The following is a 19,747-nucleotide window of genomic DNA, read 5'->3' as shown; positions in this document are numbered from 1 at the left end:
CATGTTTCAATGTCAGTTGACATTCGCCGCATCCCTTCATGTGATATCTCATGCTTATGCTGGGTAGAAAACCAATTTTGGACCAATTTTCTCAGTCATATTATATATCGACAAAGAGAAAAAGACATGAATGCATGTAGTCCCTGCCTGGGAGCACAGACGAGTGAAAGCACAATGGGTGAAGGATGTCCAGAGTGAAGAGGAATCCACAATACGAGTATGCCAAATGAAGAAAAATGGCTATCACTCTCTCCAACCGGAGACTTCCGCAATATTATTCAAAATAATGCCCTTTCATGGGAACTAAGCTTCAGACAAAGACATTAATTCCTAAAACACGGAGCAAAGATAGTACCATCTGTAGCTATGATGGACCAATGGTAATGCTTAGCCAAGGTGAATGACAGCTTCAAGAAGCCACATTATCAATATTAATTCAATGTGGTATCCTTGGAACAGGCAAAATTACCTTTTCCAGAAACAAAGCAGCACCTTCCACTGCAGAATGCATTCAAGTAGCCAACTGACTACGTCTGGCTTAGAGCAGTTGTTAAAAGATTAGAGACCATAACTGGTCTAGCAGGTTCTTCCAATGACTCAAAGGTTTATCCAGAGAGTCATATCAATCACAAAGATCCCTGGCTTAATTCTTGATGCATTCAGCTAGCCATATGTGCCAAAATTGGACTCAGCAGTCCTCAGTTAGAAAAAACAAGAGGAAATTGGCCAGTTCCTGATCCACATTGATCTCAACTCAGCTGTGATTCCTCACAGTAGAATAATCCTGTCAACATAACAAAGACTCACGTCAACAGTAGCCATTTGAAAAAAAGTATTGCATTTATATTGGGCTATTCAGTAACCTCAGTACATCCTCAAGTGCTTCACAGCCAATTAAGTGTTTATTGGAAAAAAGTCACTGCTATAATGTAGGAAACGTCACAGCCAACTACACACAGCAATGAATTAAATGGTCAGACTTTGTTATTCTAGACGTTAGCGGAAGGATAAATGGTCGGCAGGAAATCAGGGAGAATCTCCCTGCTCGTCTTCAAAAGGCATGATGGGATCTTTTACATCTGACTGAGGGCCTTGGTTTAATGTCTAAAGTGAAGGACAATTCCAACAGTGTAGCTGTCTTCAATACTGTATTGAAGTGCAAATATAGAACACACAGTGAAGTCTGTGAAATGGGCCTTAAACTCTTAATCTTCTGACTCAGTGGCGATGCTGCAATCAGAGCCCTTTCCACATAGCAATGTAGAATTACCACTGGAAACATATCCCAAAGGGAACTGACACCTTCAAGGGAGTCAGAGATGGGAGTAAACTGGCAAGACATTAAACACATTCCTCCCCGCGCCCCCATCAAAAAAAATTGGATCCAACAGACAGATTTGAAATGTTACACAAAATCAAAATGCTCCCAGTGCAAATCGCATTCCAGTCGAAATCTTAATAAGCTGAATAAAATTAAACCCAATCAAAAATAGGATATAAGCTTATAGTGGAAATTAGTATTTCTCATGTACTGGAGAACTAATTAAGTATAGATAATTCTTGCATGTATGACCTGAACAAAATGGTAGCTATCCATGACGAAAGTTTCGAAGTGCTAAAACATCAGCAACAAATGCACACCAACTATTGAAGTTTTTTTTTCTTTCATAGGCTGCAAGAATTGCTAATAAGATAGTTCATTCCTAAAAGTCCTTGAGAAGACGTTGGTGAGCTGCCTTTTTGAACTGCTGCAGTCCATCTGTTGGTATACAATAATGTTGTTAGGAAGGGGGTTCCAGATTTCAAACCTAGTGAAGGAACAGCACTAGAGTTCCTACTCAGGATGGTGTGTAGCCTGGAGAACTTGCAAATGGTAGTATTCCTATATGCTTGCCACCCTTGTCCTTCTAGGTGACAGAGGTCACACGTATGTACTGCCGAGGGCAAGATGAGTTGCTGTCGTGCACATTGTTGTCATTGTGCGCCAGTGGTGGAGGGAGTGAATGTTTAAGGTGGCGGTTAGTGTGTAAATCAAGTTGGCTGTTTTGTCTTGGATGGTGTTCTTTCAACTTTCTTTTGCTTGTGACTACCCCTGCAAAGAGTTCATCTGCAATCTCCCATTTAAATGGTTCATCCTCATGAACACCATTGAGATCGGACGTATATTTCTACCTTTTCAACACAACTATAGAGAACAAATCAAAATGGAGGTTAACTAATATACCTTTAAGATGAATATTTTCTTTCTGGCATTTCCTCTGATTCTTGGAAAATTAGAACATAGGACTGAATTTGACTCTAGTATCCACTACTGAATTCACAAACTTGTTTCTACATATCCTGTGTTAAATACTGTTTGTCTGATTTTACTATCCCCCAAGGAAAACCTACATTAGTTAAGGTTGGATTCCACACGTCAGTCAAGAGAATTATGACTAGAGGAAGAATTAATTGTTGGACACCTTGTTTGATTTGTAGAAGGCATTTGTGAGCTGGACGTACAATGTGAAGTGAAATCAGTTCATTCAATAAAGCTGTTGTAAACCTTCCTTCTGTTTTTGATAACCTGAAATATCTTAAACTCTGCTCCATCCATGTTCATCTCATGGCACTTTGTCGTCCATAACTTTTTGCAAAAGGGTTGTTAGGAGAGTACCTCTTGTTTTTTGAAATCTAACTGGAAGTTATGTACCATAGAGCATTTGTTCAAACTGAAACTTCAATGACCTTCCCTGCATCATAAAATGGAGGTGTTCGCTGTTTGTTGTACAGTGTAGAGCTGCTGCTCTATACTAAAACTACTTCCTGGAATAGTGCCAACTGAGACTTCTTGGAAATCAGTATTTAGAGATGCATTCACCACTGCAGTTGTTGAATGTCAAACAAGACCAGTTAACAAATTACAAATTTTGCACAAAAAAGTACAATTTTAATAAGAAACAGATATTCTAAAGTCAAACAGAAGAGCATAAAAAATGCCATGGAATTTATTGAGAGAGCCTGAAACAAAGCAGTGAAATCTGTTCAGGCAATTAAACCTTAATCTGGTTGTGGAGCCATTGCTGATTGATTATTGTCACAAGTAGATTTACATTAACACTGCAATGAAGTTACTGCGAAAATCCCCAAGTTGCCACACTCTGACACCTTTTCGGGTACACGGAGGGAGAATTTAGCATGGCCAATGCACCTAACCAGCACTTCTTTCAGACAGATTAAACAATATACTGCAGAACTGTCAGTTTCCCAGGATTGTAGACACCGCAAGTATCAACCAATATCATCTCTTGGTGAACCAATGGCTAAAAATAATGGTATATTTCCTTCTTTGATCCAGTGAATAATAGGAATGGGGAAAGAAACATTCCCCTCGCCTAAAGATTGATAGGCCAAATAGTATTATGGATTAACTATTAACTCATCATCCTTGTTTTGAAATATTGTTGGGAGAGTTACATCTGATTTAGATGATTTGTTGAGGATCCAAGTCATCTCACAAGAGAGTTCCCATGTACTTTTTTCTTCCTATTTTCAATATATCACCAGTATGTTCTTTGATTCTGAACTCAAGATTGGCGGAGAGAGTTAACTCAAACTAATAATTCTCTTGGGACAAACTCTCTAAATCCAGGGATATACTGAAAGGAATGAAAGAGAACATTGATTTGAATGTACAGGTAGTCAAACCCTGACTAACGAGCCTCAGTAAGGTTTTTTCCAAGACTACAAAACAACTGGGTACTGTGCAGATTCTGCATTATCAGAATAGAAACAAAATATAATTCATTCTATCAGGCTGTAGTTTATTTCTGTTTCAGAGAAACAGTCAAATTAAAAATACTCAAAAAAAGCACATTGCTCACTGTCCTCACATATGTTTTCATTCATCACAGAAGGAAGCTATTTGATCCATCGTGTCTTTGCCTGTTCCTTTGCGGAACTATTCAATTATCCACTTAATCCTACTCCTTTGCTCTTTCCAGAGTCCTGTAAACATTTTATCTTCAAGTACATATCCAATTCTTTTTTGAATATTACTACTGAACCCGCTCCTTAGGAGAGCAAGCCAAGCTTTCCCAGTTTCTCCACATAACTGAAGTCCCTCATCTCTTGGTAACATTTTGATAAATCTTTTCTACTTCCTCATCCTTCATAAAGTGTGATCCCGGAACTGAGCAATTCTGTGGCCTAGTTGCTGTTTCATATTGCTTAAGCATCTGGAGTAAAAAGGGCAATTAATAGGTTATTGAATGAATGCACACTGTTGGCACACACTTAATATTTACATGTAGAAACACAGGAGTTATCTGACATTATGCAAAGCTTAGGTGAAACAAATTCACAATAGAAAGCTCAGTGGGCAGTGAGGCAGATGATTCTGTTGCCATGGTATTGCAGATCTCGTTTATTTCAATGGAATCATAGAAATCCTAGTGCAGGAGGCTGCCATTTGGCTCTTCAGGTCCGCATCGAATTTCCCAAAAGAACATCTCACCCAGGCCCTTTCCTGTAATCTCATGTATTTACCCATTAAACCTCTAACCTAGATAGCTTGGGACACTAAGGGGTAATTCAGCATGGCCAATCCACCCAGCCTGGACATCTTTGGAGTGTGGGAGGAAACGGGAGCACTCAGAGGAAACCCACACAAACATGGGGAGAATGTACAAACCCCACACAGTCACCCAAGGTCAGAATTGAACCTGGGTCCCAGGCACTGAGGCAGCAGTGCCACCCTTAAGGAATTACATGAAGAAATGCATACATACCAACCTCCATCTTCTGGAAAGTTGTAACAAAGGTCCACAAGATGATAATTGGGCAACTGTTGCACTTTATTTGTTAAACAATTCAATCACATTATAATTTACTTCTCCGCACTTTTCTGTTTAGTGAATGTACATTTGTAGCCTCTGTGAACTGCCCTTCAAATCTGCATGCTGTGGTAGACTGCATTTATTATATGTGTAACAGAACTTCTGAGTAAGAAATTCAAAGTGATTACCTGCAGTGGGCTTCATACACCTATACTTCTAAAAGGTCACAAAACTGACAAATAGCTAGTTACCCATTAGCTGATCATCGGTAACAAGCAATAAAATGGAATAGTGTAGCCAGTATGGAGTTAGGAGGCATGGAATTGTCTAATCAACTTCCTTATTATTTTGAAAATAGGAAATGTCATTCCTCAAGCCAAAGTGCATTTGGGCTTCCAGAAAGTTTCTGACAAAGTTCCACATTAATGACTGCAAAGCACTAGAAGTTGCAGGAATACAAGGTATAAAACTAAATCGGGAAGGAAATGGATTAAAAAGAGCTAAGTATTCCAGTAACAATGAGGACAAATGGGAGGGCAAGAGAAGAGTTGAGCAGCACAGTAAAAGATCACTACTTGGGTTCAGTGGTTTGCATTCTACATAAATAACTTGGGAGCCACAACCAAATTGTAGTTATTTAGACTTACTGTAACAGAGAGAAAGCAGTGGGGAGACACAAGATGCAGAGAAATATTTTTCAAATAATTTAGACTGGTTTTGCAATTGGGCAGACAAATAACAGATGCCATTTGTACCATATAAATGTTAAGTATTATCTATAGATCAAAAAAGTGGTCCAATGCAAAATTACAGGATTGATCTGCAGATAGGGAAGATGTGGGGAAACATGGTGGTGTGAAAAAGCACAGCAAGGTCACAAATTCCTGCTGAATTAACATAGGACCAACATTTCCTACCTGACACCCAGTCACTCTGACAGGCTAGCCAATTTCCAAGCTACAAAAGTATTTGGAGCAATCCCAGGAAACCAGAAGAGATTGAGAGAAAGATTAGGACAGGGTGCAGTGGTGTATGAAGAGGGGGTGGGGCAGGCATGGGGCAAGAGGTGGAGGGAAGCATGGGGTGAGACACTCTTAGGGCAAGATAGAGAGAGCAGATGAGAATTCAAACATCCCTGAGAGGGTGCAGAGACCACTCCATTCCCATTTGGTCCACCAAGAATACTATAAAAGACACTTCTTGTGCTGGCAGTTGCTATCCCCATTTCTGTCAGGGCTGCTAAGCTTTGGGAAAGCTACACGTTCACTGCTAAATTTAAAAGGAAATGCATTATTTATCCTGTATTTTGTTATACAGACCTCAAATTCCTTCCTGCAGCTCTTAAGGTCATTCTTTGAAGAAGCCTAAAATAAAACAAAAATAGTACATGATAACAAATAATATACATTGCAGATAAAACAAATCAATAATTTGCATGAAAAATATTCGAACATAACGCCACGAGCATATTGGGTGCATTAAGATGGCCCAAGGTCATGACAGATGCTACTGCATATGTTATATAATTGATTTTTAAATGTTTGTCTAAAGCTAAAATGTCTGTAGTCTAAACAGGCTTCAGAGATTATAACATCATGTTTAAAACAACAACTCATTTGCTTCATATTCTGGCATGCACACAGTTTTAGTTTGTTTAAATATGACAATTAATGACTGCCACAGCTTACTATCTGGGATCTAATCAATCACATTTACATGCACCCAAAACAAAATCCCACTGTAATGTGCAATTAATCAAAATGGACTTAAACATTTCATTTCAACCAATTCTTGTCCAAATTTGCCAGTGCAACAGCATTTAAAAGCTTGTTCATAGGCGAGTTTAAGGAGGGCCGCAGTGAACAGGTAGGTGAACAGCTGTGACCCATTAATGACCACAAATCAAAGTCACCGTTGCTCATCCTCTAAACATGAAGGATATTCCTCGCTGATGGCCTGGATCTCCTGTTCTGAAACATTGCTTGCTCCAAACCATTTTAACAGCATGGCCACCCAGTTATTCCGGTGTCTGGGAGGCAAAGACAATGCTGGATGGTTGAAGTCTGGTCCACAGGATTTTACAGTGAGAATTCCACGCAGTTAGTCCTAGCCTGGAATTGAAGGCTGAAGCTCCAGTCGGAACAGAAGAATTGTTGCTAACTAGCCAGGATGTCATCCAGACAAAAGGTTCAAACTTTACAAGAACTTACTCAAATGTGAAGCTTCAAGGTCTTCCCTACTTCTTCAACTATGTTTTACCAGAAGTTATGCAAAAAAGCTAATGCTTCTTGTGGCAGTTCCACAAACAATGCCAATTTGGCAAAGGAAGGCTTTGTAAGGCACTGCACTATGTCCGGAATGCACACCGCTGCTGCTATAAAATGCGTTGGAGTCCAGCTTGGATCAACAGAACAACTTATGTTGAATATTCAATAGCAAACAGTTGCGAAGTCTTTGATTAAACATCAAACCAGTGCATTTGGTATCAAACAGCACAGAATTACACTGACCTCTTCTGGGAGATATTCATAACCAGTATGAACAATACATCAGAACATTCACATTTAATCTCCAGAGCATTATTTTCACGTCCCAACAGCAGTGGAAAAACAACTACATGATGATCAGCACATATCACTAAAGAACACAAGCTAATCCTTTTTAATTGAACATATCAGTTCACATTCCCATGCCAGCAACCCAAATGGGAGGTAGGATAAATTCTAAGGTGGCAGGATAGGATGTTTTCAGGCACTGGAATTTGCTAGTCGAGAGCTTGCAAAGGCCTCCGTGTAGACTTATTTTCTGTACCATTAAAACTTCATATACGTTTGCTTTGTTGACTGTACCATAGAAATGGTCCTGTTACTGACCAAGCAGAACAAGAGGAGAGGGGTAGTACTGATTTGCCAGGGCTTCTTGATTAGGATGGCAAATTTTGTGACTTATTACAGCAAGGGTGGAGAGGATTCAGCTGGCAGAACTTGAATTCTGTGCATTCAATACTTCACTTTAAAAAAGCTCATGTTACCACTGGGCAAGTCAGATCCCAGGATGGAACCTGGCTTGCTAGTTCCTAGCTTTGATTTTTGTTTAAATACATGGAATCGCAGGACTGCTGGTGAACTTCTAACAAAGGAATAAAACATTTATTATGCAAGACTCACTATAATGCACTGCTCCTTCATCACAACTATACCGTTACAGATATATACAGGTTTTTAAGGATGACACAAATTACAAAATTTATCTTATACGCTAATGTTCTGATAAATACACAATCCATGTATACAAATAGGTGAAATGTGGTCAGACACCCTTTACTTTGAAACTAAGACAGATGTCACTGAACGCAATCTCTGTGGATTTCTCATCAATTCCTCCCTGGACATCTGTCACACTGTGAGCCAACTGGTCTGACTGGAACTCTGTCTTTCACGCAAAGATTTCTGATCTCTGCTCTTGACGAACATGCCTTCTATTTTTCTCCCAAACAAAATTTCTCGATTGCCAAGTATCCACCTCCAGGTTTTCCACCTCTCCTTTCTGTATTCCTCTGCCCTGATTACAATGTGTATTCAAGCCTCACCTTCCACAGACTCCCTCAGATACTCATGCCAACAGAACACCACTACTTCACAGGTCCACAATAAGGAGCCACTAACCTTCTGATTACCTTGGATGTCTGGCTTCTCGCAAGCAGACTTTAAATCTGCTTCCTGCAACTGTCTCTATTTCAGAGCCCTTTCTCTGCACCTAACTTCGACTTCACTGTTCAGATTCTTGTTCTTTGTTTTTTCAACTTCACTGTCTTCCTGTGACCTTGCTCTGTCCCATTCCCAAATTTCGGAGACTTTAATTTCTGGGATTTTCTTTCCATTCCGCTGTATTATACAGTACAATGTACTGTGCCTGTACTGGCAATAGCTGTGGAAATCTCCTTGCCTTTGAGTTAACTTGTTCCAAACTCACTCAAGTGCTCTTGCTATCTCAATGTGGTCTCTAGTTGTTCAGTAACAACCTAGTTTTTTTAAAACTCTGTTTTAATGTCATAAAGCCCTCATTACAATGCAGGCATCTGAATCTTAACACACAAATACAGAAACACAAAATTAAACTTACATAAAGCTATACCTTATTTCTAATAGCCACAAAACAAATACAAATTTCTTAAAACTATATCTATTTCCTCACAACCATACATCTTTTATAAATTCATGAGTAGGACTAGAGTGCAGATCTGGGGAGCTCAGAGGAGATCCAGGACCTGGTAAACAACATCATGGAACCATTCACATCAATAGCAGTCATCTCCATATTATGAATCCCCAGACTAGGTACCTAAGCTCTGAGGGAATTGCCAACAAAGGGGACCAGAATTTTGAGCTCACTTTTGTGCCATCTAGGATGACAAAACAAAGTGCAATGGTCTCAAAGTTCCAGAAGATATCCTGGGGGGTGGGGTTTATTTTGGTGAAAATGGAGTCTTCTCCTACCAGAAGTAATGGTGTTGATTGGTGCAAGTTAATCACCTGATGATGTGCTCCAGGAGAATGGGGAAACAGGGCAGGACTTCCGATGAAAGCTCAAAGACCTGAAACATTAACTGTTTCTCTTTCCACAGGATGCTGCTGAATCTGCTGAGTATATCTATTATTTTCTAATACTTGGAAGGTGGATAAATTGCATTCATTGTTCCATCCTTAGTTTCCCCAACCACATGATGACCTAAATGAATGGTTTGTTATGTCATTTCCGAAGATTGTTAAGAGTCAGCCATTAATGCAGGACTGGCATCAAACCTTGCAGGATGGGCGGTTTACTTTCCTGAAGAAGATTAGTAAACCAAATGCATTTCGAAAACTCTCGTTGTTGCATGGTCATTGCTTGCTGATAGAAAATCCTAATTTCTAGTTTTATTAAACTGAATTCAAATTGTTAAAGTTCTAGAGCGGTATTTGAGGCAGCTTTTTCTGGACACCACACTACTGTACCCTTCAATGGCCTTAACCAACTTGGGTGTGTCTGTATGACTGGTGTGTGTTGACCAAAGCACAAGTCAAATACGTATGTTGTCAGCTGACATCAAGGTGGATCACCACCCGCAACTTCAGCGTACTTATCAACAATCGTCCTTCAACAAACAAGCGCAAAATCTTCTAAACTGACCATCTATCACATCTGCTTTTTATGGCAAATTACGCTTGTCTACGTAACAAGAGTGACTAACTTCAAAAGTAATTCACTGGTTGTGAAGCACTTTTGGATGTTGTGAGGACATGATAAACTGTTGTCTTGTTGTACATAAATACAAATACTTCCTCCCTAAATCGAGAGAGAGTATTTTTGTTCTTCCCTGAATTACAATGCTAAATCCATAAACAGCTGAAACAAATTACCTGCTTACATGCACGTCGACATTCTCCAGCAATGGCCAGCTCACAACACCCCAGGCCAACCCAACCTTCAGTTTTCTTTGGTGCTCCTATAATTTGAATCCAAAAAACATTTAAATTTGATGACTGCTGTTCATATTTTAAAGAATCAAAGTAACTTAAAGGATTAAAAACAACTGACGCGTGTGTTTTGGAAACACAATAAGATAAACAATGGTGTTCTTGGTACTTTAACTCCAGTGCTTGTTTTTCAGCATTAGCAGTTGACTCAATCGCTGGAATTTACCACCCCACCCACCACGGAATTCGAGAGAGCAAAGGGTGGACAACAGAAATCACCATTGACCTCGGGTGGGAATTTCTGGTTTTGTTTGAGCAAGGCTGTAAAACCATGCCCCATGAGCGAGACTGGAAATTCTCGCCTGATAACTTCTGAAATGACAAAGAATTGAAATATTTGATGTAAAACATCAGATGAAAATAAAAGATGCGAATGTTCCGAGAATGCAGGTGGCACAGTTGTGCAATACAGTATAGCTAAGAACAATGCATTTTGCAATATTCAAAAGTTGCATCAACCAATGGCTCGACAAAGATGCAAATAATGTGGTGTTGAAGTGTACAAATTAAGTAAGGTCCAACTTTATGCTGAGTTACTGAGGCCACAACAATTGGCAGGAGTGCCCATGCACCAGGGGGTCTCCAGATCACCATCCAGTGGTGCATGGTGGATGAGGGAATGTTAGATGGCAAGACAAAAACGAAACCAGTTCTCAAACAGGAGGGAAAAAAGTCCAATCAAATTTCAATCATGTCAATAATGCATGCAACAAAAACACCAACAAAGGCTATTAAGCAATCCTATGAACTGCATGGGCCAGGTGCCACTTCAGGCTGTTGGTCGAAATTTTTTTTAAAATGGAAGATCAACTGCAATAGATATGTACATACAACACTGCAAATTTTTGATTCATACAGGCACTAATATCTTTTGACATACCGACATAGAACATAGAACAATACTGCACAGGGACAGGCCTCTTAGCCCATGATGCTGTGCCAAACATGACATTAAATTAAACTAATCCTGTTTCACCGAGATCCATTTCTCTCTATTCCTTCGATATTCACGTGCTTATCTAAAAGCCCCTTAAACTCCCGTCATATCTGCCTCCACCACTACCCCTGGCAGTGTGCATTCCAGACACTTCCCACTATGCAAAGAAAAACTTGTCCCTCACGTTTCCTTTGAACTTCCCCCATTTCACCTTGAGTGCATGCCCCCTAGTAGTAGATATCTCAACTCTAGGAAAAAAGATTTTAACTGTCAACCTTACCTTTGTCCCTCATAATTTTATAGACTTCTATCAGCAGAAGGCATGTAAAATCGCTGGCACCAGTGCACCCCTTCCCAATGAGCTTAATGCACTCTATGCCCGTTTTGAGCAAGAGATCAGCGAGAGCATGCCCTCCACCCCAGAAGCCTCAGACAAACCTATATCAGAGATCACCACAGACGTCAAATCAGCCTTCTCGAACATCAACCCCTGAAAAGTAACAGGCCCAGATGGGGTATTCAGACAAGCACCCAGATGCTGTGTGGACCAGCTGACAGGGGTATTTGCAGACATCTTGAACCTCTCTTACAACAATCTGAGGTTCCTATCTGCTCCAAGAGGATGACCATCATCCCATACCAATGAAAAGCCAGGCAGTGTGCCTTAATGACGATCATTGGTGACTTTAACATCCATCATTATGAAGTGCTTAGAAAGGTTTGTCATGGCGTAAATCAATTCCAGACTCCCAGATTGCCTGGATCCACAACAGTTCGCCTACCGCTGCAACAGGTCCACAGCAAATGTCATCTCCCTAGTTCTGCACTCAAGTCTGGAAAACCTAGATGATAAAGACACCTATGCCAGACTCCCATATGTCAACTACAGTTCAGCTTTCAACACCATTATTCCTACAAAACTCATCTCCAACCTTCATGGCCTGGGGCTTGGCTCTTCCCTCTGCGACTGGATCCTGAATTCCCTAAACCAAAGCAATCGTTAAGGATCAGCAACAACACCTCCTCCGTGATCATCCTCAACATTGGTGCCCCACAAGGCTGTGTCCTCAGCACCGTAGTGGATTGGATCTCAAACAATGACGAGAAGGTGTATAGGAAAGAGACAGATAATCTGGTGAACTAGTGTGATGACAATAATCTTTCCCTCAATGTTAACAAAACAAAGGTGATAGTCATTGACTTCCGGAAGCTGAGTGGAGGACATGCCCCTGTCTATATCAATAGGGACAAAATAGAAATGGTCGAGAGCTTCAAGTTTTTCACTGTCCAGATCAACAATAACCTGTCCTGGTCCCTTCATTTTGGTGCTATAATTAAGAAAACCCACCAATGTCTCCACTTTCTCAGAAGACTAAGGAAATTCGGCATGTCTGCTACAACTCTCACCAACATTTACAGATGCAGCATAGAAAGCGTTCTTTCTGGTTGTATCACCACTTGGTATGGTTCCTGCTCTGTCCAAGACCGCAAGTAACTACAAAGGGTCATGAACAAAGCTAAGTCCATCACTCAAACTAGCCTCCCATCCACTGACACTGTCTATACTTCCCACTGCCTCGGAAAAGTAGCCAACGTAATCAAGGGCCCGAGACAAACTCTCTTCCACCTTCTTCCGTCCCGAAAAAGATACAGAAGTCTGAGAACATGCACCAACCAACTCAAAAACAGCTTCTTCCCTGCTGTCATCAGACTTTTGAAGTCATCAGACTTTTGAAAGGAGCTACTTCACATTAAGTTCATTTTTCCACACACCTTATGACTGTAACACTACATTCTGCACTCTCTCCTTTCATTCTCGATGTACAGTATGCTTTGTCTGTAAGCATGCAAAAAATAATATTTTACTATATACTAATAAATGTGACAATAATAAATCAAATCTCTCAGCCTTTGCCTCTCAAGGGGAAACAAACCTCCGACATTCACTACCAGACCTTGCAGGGATAGGGTTTTGTAATGGTAGAAATTAGTGTAAGTAGTTAGTTTCAATTTACGTCACAGTTGAAATAAAGTATCATAACATTGTGGCAAGTTCTGTAGTTTTATGCCAAAAGGAACATGAGCTCATGTTTGATTATAACAAAGACTTTCTATAACTGAGGACATGCAGGAGTTGTAATTTTGTTGGCCAGATAGATCCAGTGTGATAGAGACAACACTGCAAGAATTAGTGGTGTAGGTGAGTTGGAGGAGAGACACCATGGTATCTTGAGGTCCACCTTCAGAAAGAAATGGCAGGAGGTGGCCGCAAAGATTAGTTCTTAGAATCTGGGCTTGAGGACCTGGCAGCATAGCCTCAGGAGATCTAATGGTCTCACATGTAGGATTCCGGGTCGAATTTAGAAGAGATAACACAGAACATGTTCTCGCTGCAGCCTCTGCTCCATCTCCTGATCATGCTGCATACCCAGACGCATAGGCACCATTGTCCCAGTACCTCCTGCATCCTGTGTGTGCACAGGTGCTCCTCTGCCATCCCTTTGAGAATGCAGCAACACAATGACAAACACAGGAACACTATTGTGGGACCCAATTTAGTATTTCATGTTTCTTTTCTCATTGCTAAACGACACTGGTGTTGCCCAGGCCTGTGTTTCCAAAATTTGGGGTCTGGTGGCACATCATCTAGTTGCATGGCACGATATCTGGTTAATGCCCAATCACAGTGATTTGACTTACTGAGCCTACTTGGAACACACAAGTAGACCTCCCTAATACTGTAAATTAATGTTACGGCCCAACTACAAACAAAGCTTTTGGTTTGGATGAGTATACGCTCCGAGCAAAAATTTCTTTCAACCTCAAGTTATTAAAAAGTGTGTCCATCATGTATACCCATCAATATACTTACACTAGGAAAGTAGTAACCACAAACCGTCCAGCAGTTGAATGAACTGCAAGCCCAATTCTGTTGGTTTTGCCACATCCGAACTCGTGTAATTTATGTTTTATATGATTGTAGGTTGGCTGCAGTTCCTGTATACCAGGTTTTTCTTTTCTTAAATTTCAACTTTGGACATCTAGTAATGCCACCTCAGTCTGGTTAGATATTTTAGTGCAAAACACATCTCAAACAACAAACTTAATAATTTGTGCATCAGAGACACAACTATCAGGGTGAATAATTAGAGCTCTTATTCATTATTCATGGTTGTGCTTGTAGTTAATATGCAGCCAAGGCACCATACAAGCACTCAACTGAAATATCTACTTGCTCAGTACTATACCCAGATTAGCAGAGAAGCCTGAGGAAATTCTTGAAATAGGAGTCACTTCCTCTGCGGTCAGGAAAGTTATAAATTAACAAATTGTAATGGGAATTTGGATTCACCTTGGAAGATTAAACTCAGGAAGTGTAATCACTAGATATAATTTTCCTGATTTAAGTTTGTTTGGTTTGTAACCTTAGCTTATCAGGAGGATGAAATTTTGAATAAATGAAACTTTGCTGAAGAGTCTTACAGTCCCTGATTGAACGCTCAAAAATATATCAAGCTAGTTAACAGCGATCTCAAATTCCTTCATGCCAGCCAGAGAACCTAGATTCAGCCAATGCATCTATTCAGGAATATTAATGTGAATACTTCTGTTGAAGTCAATTTTCTTAGAACTGAGAACACTTGTCTCAAACAGAGGCCCTTTAATGGAATTTAAGCTCCTCACTGCTAGCAATTTCATAGCTGGTTCCTTGGATATAGGCTATTTCTCAAATTGTGGTTGGAATGTTAATACATAAATCCCATTTTCCCCAATGACCAGGCTAAGAAGAGGCACGCTGAAGAGATAGCAACCTGATTAAACAAACATTTCAGGATTCTGAAACAATGTTCAGATCCCTGGAACATAAGGGTGGTGCTCCATATGATGTGTCATGAATAACTGAAGAGCTGACACACTGATAATTGTTTTCACAGGATGTATTGATTTCTAGATAAGGAGCAGCAACACACCACAGCACAGGCGGAAAGGGAGCAGCAATATTAAAACAGATCACAAGGGATGTATGGTTAACAGGGTCAAATTGCATTTTTAATCCTACTGTCCTGTATTTAGGTCGAGTTAGATTATCAGTTACTCTGGCTAGATTCTATTTTGAATGTTTTAAATGACTATTCCTTTCTGCTACTATTTAACAAAGCTTTAATCTACCCCTGCTATGTTATCCTCTTGTCTGGATCAGCATCCAGGCAGACAGAATGAGTTCATGAAGTGGGGAAATTAACAATTATCCAAGAGGGTTGGAAAAGCCAGCAGGAAGCCTCAAAATAAAACTAGAAAATTGAATTGCACGCAGCTTTCTTCAGCTCACGTGATGCCAGGAGCTTGTGTCTGTTCAGGAGGTTAGGATGGGTTGAGAACTGAATTGCAAAACAGAGAAGCAGCATCAAGGACAATGATACAAAGGCCAATGAGGAAGGCAACCACAAAAGATTCTGGATAAATATCTGCAGAGTCCTTTGGGATAAAGTATTTGTTTATTTTGCATATCTTACACCATTTTCACAGAATCCGTACAATGAAAAGGGAGGCCATTCGGCCCTTTGAGCCTGCACCACCCAGGCCCCATCCCTGTAACCTCACATACTTACCTTGCTTGTCCCCCTGACACTTATCGGCAATTTAGCATGGCCAATCAACCTAACCCATATCTTTGGTGTGTGACAGGAAACCAGAGCACCCAGAGATAACCCATAGATAGTGATCCAAAATTAGAATTGAACCTGGGTCTCTAGCGCTTTGAGACAGCAGTGCTAACTACTGTGCTACCGTACCACCCTCTTATCTCCCCTGAAAAACAGCAAGGAGCACTGAAAGGATTTTGCACTTGTGTGAATGCTCCTTCCATGGCAAACAATTCCTGGAATGGGACTTGAATCTGGGGCCACTGATTCAGAGGCCGGCAATGCTACCAACTGAGTCACAGGCTCTAGTGCATCAATAACTTGAGTTATGGCATATACTTAATGCATATGTGGGAGAAACATATGGCATTGAACCCTATCGAGAGCAAAGCTTCCACAACTGGTTTTCACATCTTGTTTCTTGATCTGTTGTAGACGAATTGATAGACAGACCAATGATCATAAATAGTCAACAATGCCATTATCATAATATTGTATAAATAGCATAATAGTAGGTGAACTAGATTGGATGTTGTCTATTTTGGTCTAGCAATTCATATGTTCCGAGGAGAGTGGCAAGAATGTGAAATTCACTGTGAAGTGCAGTGGTTGAAGGGATTGACATTGGTGCCTGGAAGAAAGATATGCATATGAGAGAAGGGAATAGAAAAACGGAAAGAGATAAAGTAAAGTAGGAAAAAACTTGTATGGAGCACAAACACCAGAATAGACCTGCTGAGCTGAATAGCCTATTTCTGCGCTGTAAAATTCTATATAATTATGAGAAAATACGAACTATACAGTTACAAACTGAGAACTTAAATGTCATCCTACAATGCATCAAATACACCTTCAAACCCAAAAAAGGACATTTCCATTGTTTATAAAAGGCAAGTAGCCCAGATGCTGAAAACAAACCAAACAGAAAGGGCAGGAAATACTCAGGTCAGTCAATATCTGTGGAAAGAAAATCAATGTTAATGGATGAACTGGCAAAAGGTAAACTATTCAAAACAAGCTTTTTTTCTCTCCACAAATATCAAATGACTTGTTGAGTATTAACAGCAATTTCTGATTCTGTTCCTACTTTTTAGGTTGTTACTATTTTGGCAATCTAGGGGAAACATGTTTGCAAAAATAAAATTCACCACTGGAATTTTTATATATTCTTTATGTCACTGGATCATCTTATAGACAAAATGCAATGGTGCCTTCACTTTTTTTTGAGCACAGAATTGCTTAGTGAAAAAATAGGAGAGGAACATCCCAAAAGATGCTGTCTCAGCAAAAGAGGATACCTAGTTCTTTCCAAGTCAGTTGCCCTCCAAATTGGTGATCTGACATCAATCAGCAAATAGGAAGTCCAGAGTCACTTGGGAATTCAGGTGCATGAGTTATAAAAAAACAAAAAACAAAGAAGGCTTGCAGTATTCTGATCTTATTAGGCAGAGTACTAGAATACCAGGGGATGGAAACAATGCTCCGACTACTGATACAAAATCCTGGTTCGATTACATCTCGAATACTATCAAGTTGTTGTCAGCATTATATCTTTGGAAGGATACACTGGCCTTGGACAAAGTGCAGCACACGTTTAGCAGAACAGTACTTAGAATCCAAGCATTAAATTATGAGATGTGAATATACTAATTAGGGCTGTATTCTCTGGAATTTAGGTGTTCAGTGATGATCTGATTGAAGTTTCCAAAACATCACAGAGAAAATAGAGGAAATAGATTAGTCATGATCCCACTGAACGGCAGAACAAGCTAAAGCAGATGAACAGCCTGCTCCTGTGTTTCTCTAAGCTCTGTCCAGGCACAACTTGCCTTCCCTATTACTGAAGTAGATCATTGATCATGGAACCCTACAGTGCAGAAAGAGGCCCTTTGGCCCATCGAGTCTGCACTGAACACAATCCCACCCAGGCCTTACCCCTAACATTCCTACATATTATACCCACTAATCCCTCTAACCTACGCATCCCTGGACACTAAGGGGCAATTTCTTAGCATGGCCAATCAACCTAACCCACACATCTTTGGGCTGTGGGAGGAAACCCACGCAGACACAAGGAGAATGTGCAGACTCCACACAGACAGTGACCCGAGCCAGGAATCGAACCCAGGACCCTGGAGCTGTGAAGCAGCAGTGCTAACCACTGTGCTACCCAACTTGCACAACTTGACTGACAACTGCACCAAGAAATCCTAGGACTTTAAATTAATATGGTTTGATTTGATTTATTATTGTCACATGTATTAACATAGTGAAAAGTATTGCTTCTTGCACGATATACAGACAAAACATACTGTTCATAGAAAAGGAAAGAAGAAAGTGCAGAATGTAGTGTTATAGTCATAGCTAGAGTGTAGAGAAAGATCAACTTAATGCAAGGTAAGTCTATTCAAAAGTCTAGCAGCAGGGAAGAAACTGTTCTCGAGTTGGGTGGTATGTGACCTCAGACTTTGGTATCTTTCTCCTGAAGGAAGATGGAAGCAGGAATGTCTTGGGTACGTGGGGTCCTTAATTATGCTGGCTGCTTTGCTGAGGCAATAGGAAGTGTAGACAGAGTCAATGAATGGGAGGCTGGTTTGCGTGATGGATTAGGCTACGTTCACGACCTTTTGTAGTTTCTTGTGGTCTTGAGCAGAGCAGGAGCCACATCACGCTGAGCCACAATCAAAAAGAATACTTTCTATGGTGCATCTGTAAAAGTTGGTGACAGTCATAGGTGACATGCCAAATTTCCTTAGTCTTCAGAGAAAGTTGGTGGGCTTTCTTAACTATAGTGTTGTCATGGAGGGACCAGGACAGGTTGTTGGTGATCTGGACACCTAAAAACATGAAGCTCCCGATCTTTTCTACTTCATCCCCCTTGACAAGGCATTATTATCACAGGTGTTTATTACCACACAGGTCACTGCCTTTTAGTGCAACATTTCATCTCACAATGATCCAAAGTTGCAACTCTGTACAGTACCAAAGTGAAGTCCCATCTACACATAAGGATGAAGATGCGAAACAAGTGCAAACCCACTCAAAGGAGTAATAATTTAATTTTAAGAAGCATGTAATGAAACAAGTTGAACAGTTTGTTCTCATAGCTTTCAGCAGAACAGAAAGCTCTAAAGCTGAATGTTTCAACTTAATAAATAGTAAGATTGGAATTCATCATACCAGATACAACTCCCAATTGCTCATTAAAAATCAAGGTCCTTTCACTTTACCTTTCCATGCAGATATCTCCTTCTCTTACCTCCAAAAAGTGCAAGGTGCTCCTGGACTTCTTTGTCACCAAGATTGAGACTATCTATTGAGCTCTCATTGACACTTGGCTTTATTCCCCAGCCCAACAGGCCAAGCTTCCTATAATAATTCCCTCTTCCTTCTGTCTGATCTCACATTTATCTCCATCCATGTTCTCTCAGAATTCATTTTGTCCTGTCAATCCACGCCCTCCCCCGGAATCCTATTCCCACTAAACTGCTGACCATTCAGCTTTCCACCAGACTTCCATCTTAGCTGATATTGCACACTACTTTCTTTCATCTTTAAATGCATTGTAAGTGCTGTCATCACCTATTTTTTCCAAGACTCATTTTCCCCCTCAAATGTATTTCTGCCTCTGCCATAGCTCTTATCAAAGTGACAAATGGCACCCTATGAAACTGTAGCAACAGTAAACTATCCTTCATTCTTCTGGACCATTGGACAATATTTGACATTGTTGATTACACCATTCTCCATTGACTCGCTCTTCTGCATCCCAGCTGGGAGCTATTGTACTTGCTTGGTTCCATTCTTACCCAATCACACCCGGAATATCACCGC

At 40.4% G+C, this 19,747-nt stretch overlaps 1 protein-coding gene across 1 annotated transcript in view; it reads right to left on the bottom strand.

Annotated features, from left to right (window-relative positions):
• The window catches only part of reck (reversion-inducing-cysteine-rich protein with kazal motifs), a 146,201-nt gene that overhangs the window by 70,731 nt on the left and 55,723 nt on the right, over nt 1-19,747 (bottom strand). The window contains exons 8-9 of the mRNA XM_080193594.1: nt 10,217-10,302; nt 6,137-6,181 (exon numbers count right to left, since the gene is read on the bottom strand). Coding sequence (XP_080049720.1) covers nt 6,137-6,181; nt 10,217-10,302 — 131 coding nt within the window. The remainder of the gene's footprint in view (nt 1-6,136; nt 6,182-10,216; nt 10,303-19,747) is intronic.

This window comes from Carcharhinus amblyrhynchos, chromosome 8 (assembly GCF_965287045.1).
Source record: "Carcharhinus amblyrhynchos chromosome 8, sCarAmb.v2.hapA, whole genome shotgun sequence".
Taxonomy (NCBI): Eukaryota; Metazoa; Chordata; class Chondrichthyes; order Carcharhiniformes; family Carcharhinidae; genus Carcharhinus; species Carcharhinus amblyrhynchos.
The sequence above is the reverse complement of the archived record's forward strand: the minus strand, read 5'-3'. Positions and strand labels throughout refer to the sequence as shown.